The 13,515-nt window shown below is 44.4% G+C and overlaps 1 protein-coding gene across 7 annotated transcripts in view; it reads left to right on the top strand.

The window, feature by feature from the left end:
• The window catches only part of DEAF1 (DEAF1 transcription factor), a 357,225-nt gene that overhangs the window by 340,381 nt on the left and 3,329 nt on the right, over window positions 1-13,515 (top strand). For 4 of the 7 annotated variants that reach the window (XM_085644849.1, XM_085644847.1, XM_085644852.1 and 1 more), the window contains one exon: window positions 5,967-6,056. In XM_085644849.1, coding sequence (XP_085500975.1) covers window positions 5,967-6,056 — 90 coding nt within the window. The remainder of the gene's footprint in view (window positions 1-5,966; window positions 6,057-13,515) is intronic. The other 3 variants (XM_085644850.1, XM_085644848.1, XM_085644853.1) reach the window with 1 other exon arrangement.

Below are 13,515 nucleotides of genomic sequence, written 5' to 3'. Positions count from 1 at the left end.
GGGTAGTGGTATCATGTGGGTTGTATTTTATTAGTTGTGGTATTGTGTGGGGTGGATTTGTGTGGTGAAAATATGTGGCATGGCATGCAGTGGAAATATGTGATCGTAATTAAATGTTGATAATAACTAAATGGTAGTAAGTGTACCGGAATTATGTAGAGTGACATTGTGTGTTGTGGAGTTTATTATGTGGAATGATATTGTGTGTTGTGGAGTGACATGTTGTGGATTTGAATTATGTGGTGTGTTAAATTTGTGGCATGATGTGGAAATCTGTGGTGTGGATTGGGGGTATGTGGCGTGTTGTGGAATTGTGGTGTGTATTTTAAATAGTTGTTTGGTGTGAAATTATGTGGTGTGTATTGGAAAAGTGTGTTGTGGAATTGTGTGGCCTGGAACTGCGCAGCGTTGAATGAAATTATGCTTATTGGAATTACGTGTTATGGTGTGGATTGCTGGTATGTGGCATAGAGTGCATTTATGAGGGTTGTATTTATGTTGTATTGAGTAGAGTGTAATTATGTGGCAATGAGTGGTATTATGTGGAGTGTAATTATGCTGAGTGGTGTAGAATTGTGTGGCATCTAATTCTGTGGTGTGTGAAATTAGGTGGGATGGTTTGGAGAGGAATTATGTGGCATGGTGTAGGGTAGTATTATATAGTGTGGGATTATTTCCCATGTTGCTAGGTTGAGTTTATTTTGTGCAATGCTAATAGGTCGCATATTTGCGAGAGTCAGAGCTATTGGCGTTGTAAATGACAATGTCTTTTACCCATGTGTTATGGAGTGGAATGAATGTATGTGGTGTAGAGTGGAGGGGAATTATGTGGGTTGGATTCGAATTGTGGGTTATGGATTTGCGTAGCGCGGAAATGTGTGATGTGGAGTGGATGTGTGCAGTGGAATTATGTGGATAGTAATTATGTTGAGTGCACTGGAATTGTGTGGAGTGGGATTGTATGTTAGAAAGACTGGAAGGGCTGGGGCAGGGTTGGTGAAATGGCAAACACTGCTTGACATGCAACTCCCTGCCACTATAAAAGGTGGAAACTATGGTGCTTTGTAGTCAACGTAAAAAATTCCATGTTACTGCGTCAGATATACTGGAAGAGCTTGGGCCGTGTCAGTGACACGGGAAGTCCTGCTTAAAGTGCAGCTCACTGCCACTGTAAAATAAAAAAAATATGGTGGATTTTTATAACTAGATGTACTATAAATTAGTGTCTGCACACAGACCGCACATCAGGAGGGCTGCAAAATTTGTAATCAGTAGTTGCACACAATATATCTCTTAATACAAACAATACTTCTCTTAAACCAGCTGTTTGCAGCCATTTATGAACCACAAACTGTCACATGCGAAGTAACACTTCGCATTGTTGAAGGCAAACAATGTGACTTTAATTGACTAACGCTCGGAAATTGCATTTGCGCTCATGAACTCAAGAACTCATCAAAAATACATTCCTATCATTAGCAAGTCGTGTTTAGGGCGAATGCTCTGGAAGTACTGTCATTTGTCTTCAAGGCCTCCCTGGTTGACACTGGCACCCTTACAAATTGATTCCCAAATATGCTTTTATCCTTGAGAACAACTTAAAATTACATTTAGTTAATTTATTTACGCCCTGCTTTTTAGGAACCTATCCATTTAGTTTGTTTGCACACATACAATATTATTGTATGCAACCACAATTTCAGATTTAGAAATGAAGTGAATAAACATCATTGGGCAAATCAGTTTGAAATAAAATTGTTTCTCTTCTAGGCAGAGTTTGAAGAATTCAAAGTAGAAAAGGATAAGTTACTTACCTGTAATCCTAGTTCTCTTCCAGGGGTATCCTCATCAAGGTCAAAAGCCCTGAATATTCCCGCTTATGTGCGGGGACCCCGGAAATATTAAAAAATATATATGAAAAACATATATATATATTTACAATTTTTTCTCATACCAATGCAGCCTCCATCTATGAGACTAAATAATGCAATAATAAATAACTGCTTTTGCAAACACATAATGCATGTATAAACCACAGGAGGGCAAGTACCACCTGAACTCTTTTTAATGAGTAAAACTCATGAAAAACTGCAAAAGAGCAGACATTGTTATCCTACAGGCTGCATTGTAAACCAATAGCATAGAAAATGAAAGCATTTGCACACAAAAACTGGCACCATGCCTTTAAGGCAGCCATGACCCCCAGCCTCCCATCATGCCCCAGGGGTGAAAGTTAGGTCAGTTGTTCTTTCTGGCTCCTTCAGACCCTGGATTCACAGCTCTTCCTTTTTTGACTTTTCTGTCAAAAACGTTCTACTATTTTGTGTTTTTTTTCTATTTCTCTCAACGTCTTTTGTGAGGGGTTAACCACCCGTACCAGCCGCCTGATCTCCTGGACCAACATCAACGACGACGACACCATCAAGATCATGAACACCGTCCACTCCGGATCCCTGGAAGACCTCTGCCCACACCACATCTTCAACAAAGCCATCAGCACCTTCGCACCCCATCTCCGGAAAACTATCAACATCTCCTTTGAGACAGCGACCTTCCCGGAGAGCTGGAAGCACGCAGAGATCAACGCCTTACTCAAGAAACCCAAGGCAAACCCCAAGGACCTCAAGAACTTCCGACCCATCTCCCTGCCTTCGTTCCCGGCGAAGATCATCGAAAAGGCCGTCAACAAACATCTGATCAGCTTCCTCGAGGAGAACATCATCCTGGACCCGTCCCAGTCCGGGTTCCGCAGCAACCACAGCACCGAAACTGCCCTCATCGCCACCACCGATGACATCAGGTCCCTGCAAAACAACAGAGAAACCGCGGCCCTCATCCTCCTGGACCTGTCAGCTGCCTTCGACATGGTCTGCCACTGCACACTACGAACAAGCTTCTACGACGCCGGAATTCAAGAGAAAGCCCTGGACTGGACCTCCTCCTTCCTCTCCGGCAGAACACAGAGCATCCGCCTCCCCCCCTTCTGCTCCGAAGCTACCGAGATCATCTGCAGCGTACCCCAAGGCTCATCCCTCAGCCCAATGGTGTTCAATGTCTACATGGCACCACTCGCCCACATCGCACAACGATCATCTCCTACGCCGATGACACCCAGCTGATCCTCTCCCTCACCAAGGACCCCCACACCACCAAAACCAACCTCCACAAAGGAATGAAGGCCGTCGCTGACTGGATGAGGAACAGCCAACTGAAGCTGAACTCGGACAAGACGGAGGTCCTCATCCTCGGATCCACCCCCTCGCCTGGGACGACTCCTGGTGGCTGACTGCACTAGGAACACCCCCAACACCCACTGACCACGCACGCAACCTAGGGGTCATCCTCGACTCTACCCTCTGCATGACGAAGCAGGTCAACGCCGTCTCCTCTTCCTGCTTCAACACCCTCCGCATGCTTCGTAGGATCTTCAAGTGGCTCCCCACCGAAACAAGAAGGACGGTCACCCAGGTCCTCGTCAGCAGTAGACTGGACTACGGAAATGCACTCTACGCAGGAGCCCCGGCCAAACTCCTGAAACGGCTTCAACGCATCCAGAATGCCTCCGCACGCCTGATCCTCGACATCCCTCGCCGCAGCCACATCACACCCCACCTGAGAGACCTACACTGGCTCCCTGTCAACAAGAGGATAACCTTAAAACTCTTCACCCACGCACACAAGGCACTCCACAACACCGGACCAACGTACCTCAACAGCCGACTCAGCCTCTACACCCCCACCCGCCAGCTCCTCTCCGCATAGGGCGCCCTCGCCACCGTCTCCCGCATCCGAAGAGTGACCGCCGGCGGCAGATAATTCTCCCACCTCACCGCCAAGACATGGAACACCCTCCCCATCCGCCTGCAGCAGACCGAAGACCTTCTGACCTTCAGAAGACTTCTCAAGACCTGGCCCTTTGAACAGTAGCAGCTTCCCCCCTCACCCCCTTAGCGCCTTGAGACCCTCACAGGTATGTAGTGCGCTTTACAAATGCCATGATTATTTGAATTTTGGTGTTCCAGAAACGGTTATTTTCTGTCAAAGGTAGCCTTCCTTATTTGATCCTTTCCCTGCCTGTGGCAAAAAGAAGGCTAGATCAGATACACACTCTATGTGTATACTTTGCCTCTCTGATTCTCACTCTTCTGCCACCTGACATCACTGCAAGAAGTTGTCGAGAAGAACCATCAAGGACAGGGAGATAATTTGTCTGAATGGCCTCTCTGAAAGAGGTAGGTCTCCAGTGAGACAAAAGAGAAAGAGGACACGGTCGAAGTCGAGAGGCAAGGTCCCGATCTGTTCTCCTTCGGCGTCTGGGCCGGTGGCGAAGAAGCAATCGTCGTCGAAGACTGCGGTGGTGCAAGCGCATCACACTTCTACGAAGTCGAAGATGGCGCTATCAACGTCAAGCATGATAAAAGGCTCTCCGTTGTCGTTAACCAGGCAAAGCTCAACGTCGAGGAGCAAATCTCCGTCAATGTTGGCTAGATGTTCGATTGTCAAAGCAGATCACTCTGTCGTCGCCATCTAGACGGCGATCGACGTCGAGGCACAAGTCTCCGTCAAGATCAGTGCAGAGATCTTCGACGTCGACAAACAAGACACCGTCACCGACGTCAAAGCAGAAGTCTCCGTCGACATGGGCACACCGGAGGTGGACGTCGAGACACAGGTCGTCGTAGCAAAGACAACTGACGTCGAGGCAAGAACCTCTGTCGGTGTCGGCCAGATGTTTGACGTGAGGCACAGGTGGCAGGCTAGCAACACGCGCAACAAACATAATATGCCAGTGTCGTGCATTCACTGCATTGCTTTCTTAAGGATGTTGCAGTGTACGGACATAAAAATAATCCACAAACCAATTAAGCAACTCACTCTGTTTTATAATAAATAGTAACCATGCTTATTTTAAACACCAAGCACAACATAAAAAACATCTATTACAATATAACATACATAAAAGCAATTAGGGAGACGAAGGCAGCTGCAACCCAAGAGAGGGAGCGAAGAGAAGCTATTCAGAATACAAACAATCCGTGAGGGTGTGGAGGTGGTGTTCTGAGAAGGCAAGGGAGATTAAGTGTACTGGGAGCAGCAGCGAGGACAGAGTGAAAGACAAAGTAGTGCACTGAAGCAAAACATATGGCCCATAGTGAAAGGATTCATGTAGCAGGGCCGGTCTCCAGGGCGGAGCAAAAGGAGGGACTACTAAGGGTATTGCATTTCCAAAGAACAGTAAGAGGCACCAATGAAAAAGTTGGCATTTGTTTGAAGCCCATATCCTAGATACCACATGTCTCTTCGGGACAATGCATGCAGCGCATGCGCTGCCTAGGCGAGGCCTAAAAATAAAGGGGCAAGTGCCATTCGATAGGTTGACTGGCAATGCTTGGCAACCGCCCCGCTGTAAGGCCTCACCATGCAAAGTCCTCCCAACCCCACTCCTCAAAGTCTTGAGTCCCGTCCTGTGGAGCACCGTTTCCACCGAGTAGCACCGCTCCACAGCCCTCAACAGTCCGATCTCCGTAATCATCCCCTGCTCCCACACCTTTGCCCACCACCCTGTGAGAGGCCCTTTCCTGGTGGTTCTGGGGAGAGCTACGTGCAGCCATGACTTCCTGTCTCAAAATGCCCCCGTCCTTGCGTCCATCTTGGATCATGAATTCATCACCCGAGGTTGTTGGGGTTTAAACTGCGACGTGTCTCTGCTACATGGGCGAAGTATAAACTACGCTCACCACTAAAATGGACTTTCGAGAGAGGCGTCTGACTGAATAGTTTTTTTTGTGTTTTTTATAAGTTTTAGTAACACAATCTCTTTTGTTGTTGCAGTCATACTTTGTGGTTTCAGTATTGTATGTGTACAGCACTTTTCGGTTTGTATTTATCTTCCTTGAATTTGCCCATACAAAATGCATTCTCCACGTGATACCTTTGCCTTTTTTTTTTCTTTCGCATTTCTCCAGCAGTCCTGTGTAAATTGTGGTCGAGAAGCAATGAACGAGTGTACAGGATGCCACAAGGTCAACTACTGCTCCACGTTCTGCCAGCGGAAGGTAAAGGAAAGGGCCCTTTATAAAACCATACAGTGATTTCTGTTTTAGTTCCAGATACATTTTCCTTGAGTTTCACTCTTCGATTGGCAATCTTACATGTTTATACAATCAGAGGTCCATTCTGACTTGCAGTTTTGTCATTACTACGTGTCTGGACAATTAATGAACCATGCTTTAGCTGAATGTTTGCTCATACAATATTGTACGAAATGGTAGTGGAAAAACAGCTTTAAATATTCTCGCCAGCATCGAACACACAAATGAGATTTAGTGCGAGTATGTGGCATATCATAAAGCTGTGGTTATATTCACTCCCATAATGAAGACGATTGTACCCTGCTGCCCGCTCAAGTCACCTACCTGTAGTTCCGAAAGATCTCAACTGTTTTGCAGACAATAATCAACTTTGTTAATTAAGCCCCATTTTCTCAATGACTGAAGCATCTTTGAGGGTATATGTAAGAATCTGTTCTATATAGCCTCACTAGCTACCTGCAGGCCCTGTTCCACACCCTTGATCGAGAATTGTGACCCTTTTTTGCCAGTGTTTTTCTGATATGAGCATTGTTTCAGTAGGCATAAGTGCTCGCTGGTCCAGCAGGTTACTGATTCTGCACCACAAATTATTTAACATTGGCGCATATCATTTCCTGATGGTGATCCCATCCTGGCACAAGTGTCTGCATCCATTTCTGTGACGGAGTTGTAAAGGGTAGAAGGTGGTGGAAATCTACAAGTTTTTTAGTTTCTCTCATTCTCCCTGTCGCTCCAAGATCTGGAGATACTAAACATTTGAGCTGGTCAGTTTAGCTTTGCATGTTTTTTTTTATTTTTTATTGGTTCAACCGACCTATTAAGAGTTTTGTGTTACTCAATACTTGAGCTGATCGGCTTAGCTCTGCATGTTTTTTTATTCTTTCAACCGACCTATGAAGAAATTTGTATTAATCTACAGACTTGACCTGACAGCTGCTTTGGCCTTTCATTCTTATTTGCTTTACAGCCTTTACCAATATTAACAGCTTCAATGTTTTCTTAGTCATACCTGTGCCTAATCTTCAATCTCCACCTTTTTCTCAGATCCTACTCAGGTTGTGCAGCAGCATGATGTGTGCCATACAACATTATTCTAGTCCTTGTTTGTTAAAGCAGTTAGTCCTTAGTCTAAAGTGCCTGAATCTTTGACCAGCTAATAATCACATTTATTCTTTTGCTAGCCAAGTGGAACACACGAGCATTCTTGAATGAATGCACAAGGGCTGGAAGAAAATGTTATGTTATGTTATTTACTTTTATAAGGCGCTCAGCTACCCAAGGGTTTCCCGGCGCCGCCTGAAGGAAGTCAAAATAATCAAAAGAGAGATGGAAGACCTATTGATTAAAAAGCCAGGTTTTCAACATCTTACGAAAGTGCACAAAACTGGACTCGTTCCTCAAAGACAGAGGAAGAGAATTCCACAAAGTAGGACCCAAATAGGAAAAAGATCGGCCGCCTGCCCAAAAGTGAGAACACAACATCCAAATCCACTGCACTGTCATGTAGTTCCAACTAATCTGTAGGACCTGCTTGTTTGTTGGACAACATAAACTTTGGGTGAGGTTCCTAGACTGATTCCAGACACCCCCGCAGGATACGTTGGCCTAGGGACCAGCTAGTTCACAGTGCCACCACAAGCCCCCCTAACATTACCCGGGAGCGAATGGTTTCTGGCAACCACTAACATGACAACCCTGACTCCTCAGGGATTGTAGAAACAGATCAGAACCTTTCGCTCAGTCACTCGCACTTTTTTGTACTCAGAGAAATATACAGAATACACAGTGGGCCGTTTTCAGTATATATATTGATCCAACGTTATTCTTGTATAGAATAAATGTGCTGCAATAATCAGTAGACAGAAGCAGATAAAAGTGATTACAAGCACCAAAAGCGTAAATAGTAGATATAGTTCTACCATGGTGCTAAAACAGTGTATATATGCAGGCATATAAACAAGGCAGTAATCGGGCCTACTCCTACTATGAGAAACCTACTCTAAGTATACCTAGAGTGTGTGCAGGTGTAGAGCCAAGAACCTCCCCAAGGGACGATCCAACCGGGATAGAATGAAGGACCCAGTCTTGGTCACAAACTGGACACCCCTCATGGAGATGTCAGACCGCTGAGTGGTGAAGTCTTAGCATGCAGGTACCCTCTGTGTCAACTGAAGTGCCTCCTCTTCTAATCTATTCGGATTCTTATTAATTACAATAGAAAGCAGACTTGTGATGTAAGTTGTAGATCAGTAATGTTGTAGATATGTAGATAGCTCTGTCGCCCAGTGGATGAAGATAGAACAACATTTGTACATTGTGTGTAAAAAGGCCTTGTACATGATGTTCGAGGCATTGTGATTATCTTGTGCAAAACTAGATGTGTAAACAAAGTAGTTTCAGAGAAACTAATCAAACATTGTCGTGCATACAAATGTGTGCATAAGTTCACGGCAGAAATGTTTTTGTGAAAAAGAGGACAATGTAAGAAATGAGCAGCTTCGCTAAATAGGCCTAATCAGGGAACATAACACCCACTCCTCATAATAAGGGTCGATATATAAAAGCTATTTAAAAAGCCAACAGGCTCTAAGGAAACAAAAATAAAAAAGATTGAAAAACTACTCTTAAAAGCATCTAACAGCAAGCTTCCCTTTTAAATATTCACATAAAATCCTCAAAGTCATTATACTATTTGAAATTCCAAGCACTCAAGAAGCCATGGTGCCGAGAAAAAGCAAAATGCTGTGTGATTCGTTTTGTATAAAAAAAGGGCTAAATTTTTCCCACTTGGAAAAAGCCATTTGTTTGTGTTCTGAGTGGTGAATGCAACAATTCTGTTGCCTACAACTGCAGACGACGGTTCTAGAGGTGCACCCCGAAGCAGGTTTATGGAGCAATGGTGATTCCATCCAGTTCTGACGGCAGCAGCTGAGGGAGGGACTGCCTCCTGCAAGCGTATGGTTGAGTTGGTGTCCGTTTCACTAGAAGCCAAAGCATCCCAGGGTGTCGCGAAGAATGCATTAATCAGCAATAGAATACACTGGAGTTAACGGTGCGTTTTACTTGGACTTTGCTTTATGCATGCCGGAATCCCTTGAGTTCCTGTAAAACAGCCAAACGTTCATTGATGTCAAATGGTGTTTCTGCCACCATTGTGCTGACATTGACGAGGTCTGGTCCCCACATTCCCACACCAAACAGTAAGGAGTATGCCCCCCAAGAGATTTTCTTGTCATGTTATTGAGTGCCATCTGCACCCCACATAGGTGATTGACCCAGCTGACACCCGAGCCTAATACCCTTGCTGTTAAGGGCTGCTTTAAGTCAAGTTTTTTTCTCTCAACTACCTAATTTCTCTCCCGATCGTTTATTCTCGTACTTGAACGAGTGATTGCAGCAACGGCAGAAGTGCAGACTTGCTTTAGCGGCCTCGTTGCCCATGGAATTCTCTTCAACGTGAACACCAACACGCTGATGACTCAATGTGTGGATGGCATGAGCCTGTGGCAAGCATTCTTTCATCTTCGCCACCTGTTCCCAAAGCATCTTGTGCAAGATTGTGCAACCCTTGGAATCTCAAAATCCATTTTGGCCCCAATAGTGAAGATATTCATTATAGCACTGGACACACTATTAGTGTGGGGAATTCGTTATCCATTCTTGGTAGTGCCATTATCAGGGAGGGCTTTAAGCTCTGCCAGCTGTGCTGTACAGGCTCCTAAGGCCTGTGTGTGTGTGTTTTTTCAGGACAGAATTTTACATCCTGCGTGTGCCCCATTACGATTGCACATGCCGCAGAATATTGGTGTTGTGTCTCTACGGCAGGTTGATCAGATTCATCAGTATAAATGATGTATTCATGTTGATCTAGAGGCATTATTTTATTCAGCAGAGGATATTCTTGTTCGTACTGCAGGAATGCTTGTGTTTGTAATGTAGAATTGAATCTGTAATCTACATCTGTTGCAGTGAAAGAGTTAGCCCATTGAATCCAACGTGGATGTAATGCTTTGGCATTTGGAAAGCTTGCTTTAGTAACAGCCTGTAAGGTCGGTACTGGGGTAACGACAATTATGCGCTTACCCTGAGCTACTGCTCTCTCACTATAGCAATCTGTACCGCTGTGAGAATTTTCACAGTGGGTGCAAAACACATTTCAGCGTTTGTGTACAAATGTGATTTGTATGCAATAGGTACAGTATCACCTTCATGAAAAGTGATATAGGTGTACTCGGTTGGTCCAGCGACTGCGCGGATCACCTGGTTAGTGGTGTTTACACGTGTGTGCAAATGATTAGAAGCTATCATATCAGCTTGTACGGAACGTAAAATGTTTGTGTGTTCCTGTGTCCAATGGTTGATTGAAAAGTCAAGTCCAATAAAAATCGTAGAACGGTTTTACTCGTTCTGCATAATCCAAAATGTATGTGCTGCCAAGATTAACAGATCCTAGAATGGATTGTAGTCTTTTCAGAGACGTCGGAGGTTAAAGCATTGCACATTTTTCTAAAATAGTGTGCTGCAAGGCTTTTGCCTTCACTTGACAACTCATATCCTAGAAACAGGATATTGAGTTAGGCAATTTTTGATTTTTTGAAATTAAATTTGTAACCCAGGGGCGCAAATCCCAGAATTATGTGCTTTACTCTGGCCAAGTGTTCCATTAATTCATCATCCGGTATATGTCATCTACATAGGACAATGCCTCCTCATCAAAATTTTGAAGTAACTCTGTTACCCTGGCTGAGAACAGCTCCGAGTTGTTCTTATACCCTTGAGGTTAACGACAAAATTGACCCTGGGAACCTAGCGCTGAAAATGCAGTCAAATATCTGCTCCCAGGTGCTGTATTGTGGTAGAAAAATCATATTGAGATATCTAATTTTGTATTTCTTCGGTACAATGTTATTCATCAGTGTGGCACCATGTGCATTTTGTACTGCAAATGTGGGTGTGGAAGTGTTCAAATGCCTGTAGTCTAAGACTAGGCAGTATGAATTGTCTGGTTTCAATACAGGCAACAAGGGATTATTCATGGACGTGGTGCCATTTTCTATCACACCTTGGTATTCATGACAAACCAGACTCCTCAGGGATCGTGGAAACAGATCAGAACCTTTCTCTCAGTCACTCGTGCTTATTTGTACTCCGAGAAATATACAGAATACACAGTGGGACATTTTTGATTTTTTGTTGAACCAACGTTATTCATGTATAGAATACACGTGCTGTGATAATCAGTAGACAGAAGCAGATGAAAGTGGTTACAAGCACCAAAAGCATATAAACAAGGCAGTAGTCAGACGTACTCCTACTATGCAAACCCTACTCTAAGTATACCTAGAGTGTCTGGGTGTAGAGCCAAGAAAATCCCCATGGGACGGTCCAACCCCTTTACTTGGTGGGAGAGAATGAAGGACCCCGTCTTAGTCACAAACTCGACACCCCTCACAGAGATGTCATACCGCTGCATGGTGAAGTCCCAGCATGCAGGTATCCTTTGTGTCAGCTGAAGTGCCTCCTCTGCTAATCTATTGAGAGGCTCATTATTTATAATAGAGAGCAGCCTTGCACGTTGTAGATTTGCAATGTTATGGATTTGTATATGGCTCTGTCACCCCATGGATGAAGACAGAACGACATTTGTACATAGGGCATAAAGAGGCCTTGAACATGATGTTCAAGGCATCATGATAATGTTATGCGAAGCTAGATGCGTAAACAAAGTAATTTCAGAAAAACTAATCCAACATTGTCATGCATGCAAATATGTTCAAAAGTTCACTGCAGAAATGTTATTGTGAAACAGAGGACAATGTAAGAAATGAGCAGCTTCGCTACATGGGCCTAACCTGGGTACATAATAGCACATTATATGGCTTTTTTCTGCATTCTTTTCGTAATTGTTTCTGATTCTTTGTCCAATGTTCATCCAAACAGAGTGAAGGACTTGGACTGGTCTGGCAAGAAATCGTAAAGGGCAAGTGCCTGTTGCTCTGCCAGAGTATGGCAACTATAATCAGTACTTTATGGTTAAAATGGCCAAATTCTGAGAATAGTAAGAGGAATTCCACCCTTAGGTGGAGAGTGCAGACACCCATTTATGGAAAGCTGTGGCTTTCTGTACTATAAGCTGATAATTGTCCAAAATCACCTTAAAGGGGCAAAATTGCCTAAAATCTAAACATTGTAAGTCTCCTTGTCTCCCATTTCATAACGGATAAACTATTTAAAAAGCTTCACACATGGTCTTGAGTCAGTGTCAGAGGAGGTTCACCCCAGACATGGTCTATATGATAACTTAGATCAGGTGTCATTCTCAGGCTACCAGATATATATAAACAAAAGGTTGTAACCCAGGAAGCTGACTCGCTTCCAAGTCTGTAGAAATGATTCCCCTCAAGTGGAGGTGTAAGCTGCCGTAGCTCCTGACAGCCAGCCGTAGGTGCCCACAAGGCACAACAAAACCCTTTGGGTCCCATCACAATGTTTTCCACAACAAAGGACCTTGTGGCGTGGGTCCAGGGAGAGGAAGCCAGCAACCCTGGACGAAGGCCACGATGTCCTGCACTGTCGTCATTTTCATTTGGAGGTCAAAGACAGTCTCAGCTCCCAGCTCAAGTCACCAAACCCCCCTCGAACACCACATGCTCCAGAGTGCAAGCTGGCACATGTCCCCTGTTTTCAAGAACAGTTTCCCTCACACTCCTCGAACTCCTCACGTACCTGCACCTCAAGTGTGCTGTCGATCTTTACGAGGACACTCCTCTGCACAGTAGGACGGCGGTGTACGCCAGGACGGTCCGTGTCCCAAACGACAATCACTTTCACTGTTTTCCACTGCACCCTACGCAGTCCTTATGATCTTGTGGCAACTGAGAGATCCTTTGTGTCCCTGGGATCTAGAGGACAGGAGACCAGCTAATCGGCCTTTGGAGAGTACTTAGGGACCAAAAACATGACAGTTGGCACTTTTTTTGCAGGCCAGCAATGTCCAGGCAAAATAAACCAAGTGATAGTCCCCTTCCTGGAGCATGACGAGCTCCAGGCTACCACAAGTCTGCGGATAATCCAGTTGCAGTCCCTCCTGCCCTAATGATTCCTTGTGTCGATGTCCCAGCGTCAAACCAGTGTAGTATTGTTCCATATCCAATAACTTCTCTAATTTAAAGCTACTTTTAGAGGACAGACAATATCCTAGAAGTCTAGGATAAGTAAACAATGCAAGCAACAGATTCTGGAGGTACAGATCGCTGTGGATAAAGCTAGACAAGACGTAAATTAAACAGCAACAGAACAGCATATTATTAAAGCACAACAGCAAGAATTATTAAAAGCTAAAGACCAATTGATTTCTTTTTGTTAGAAGAGATCTCTGCAAGCAAGGCATATCAACAAAAGTTCTATGAGGGAAGAACTGAGG

This window comes from Triturus cristatus, chromosome 3_1 (assembly GCF_964204655.1).
Source record: "Triturus cristatus chromosome 3_1, aTriCri1.1, whole genome shotgun sequence".
In the NCBI taxonomy this organism is placed as follows: Eukaryota; Metazoa; Chordata; class Amphibia; order Caudata; family Salamandridae; genus Triturus; species Triturus cristatus.
Note: the sequence above shows the minus strand (reverse complement) of the source record. Positions and strands in the feature narration are given on the sequence as shown.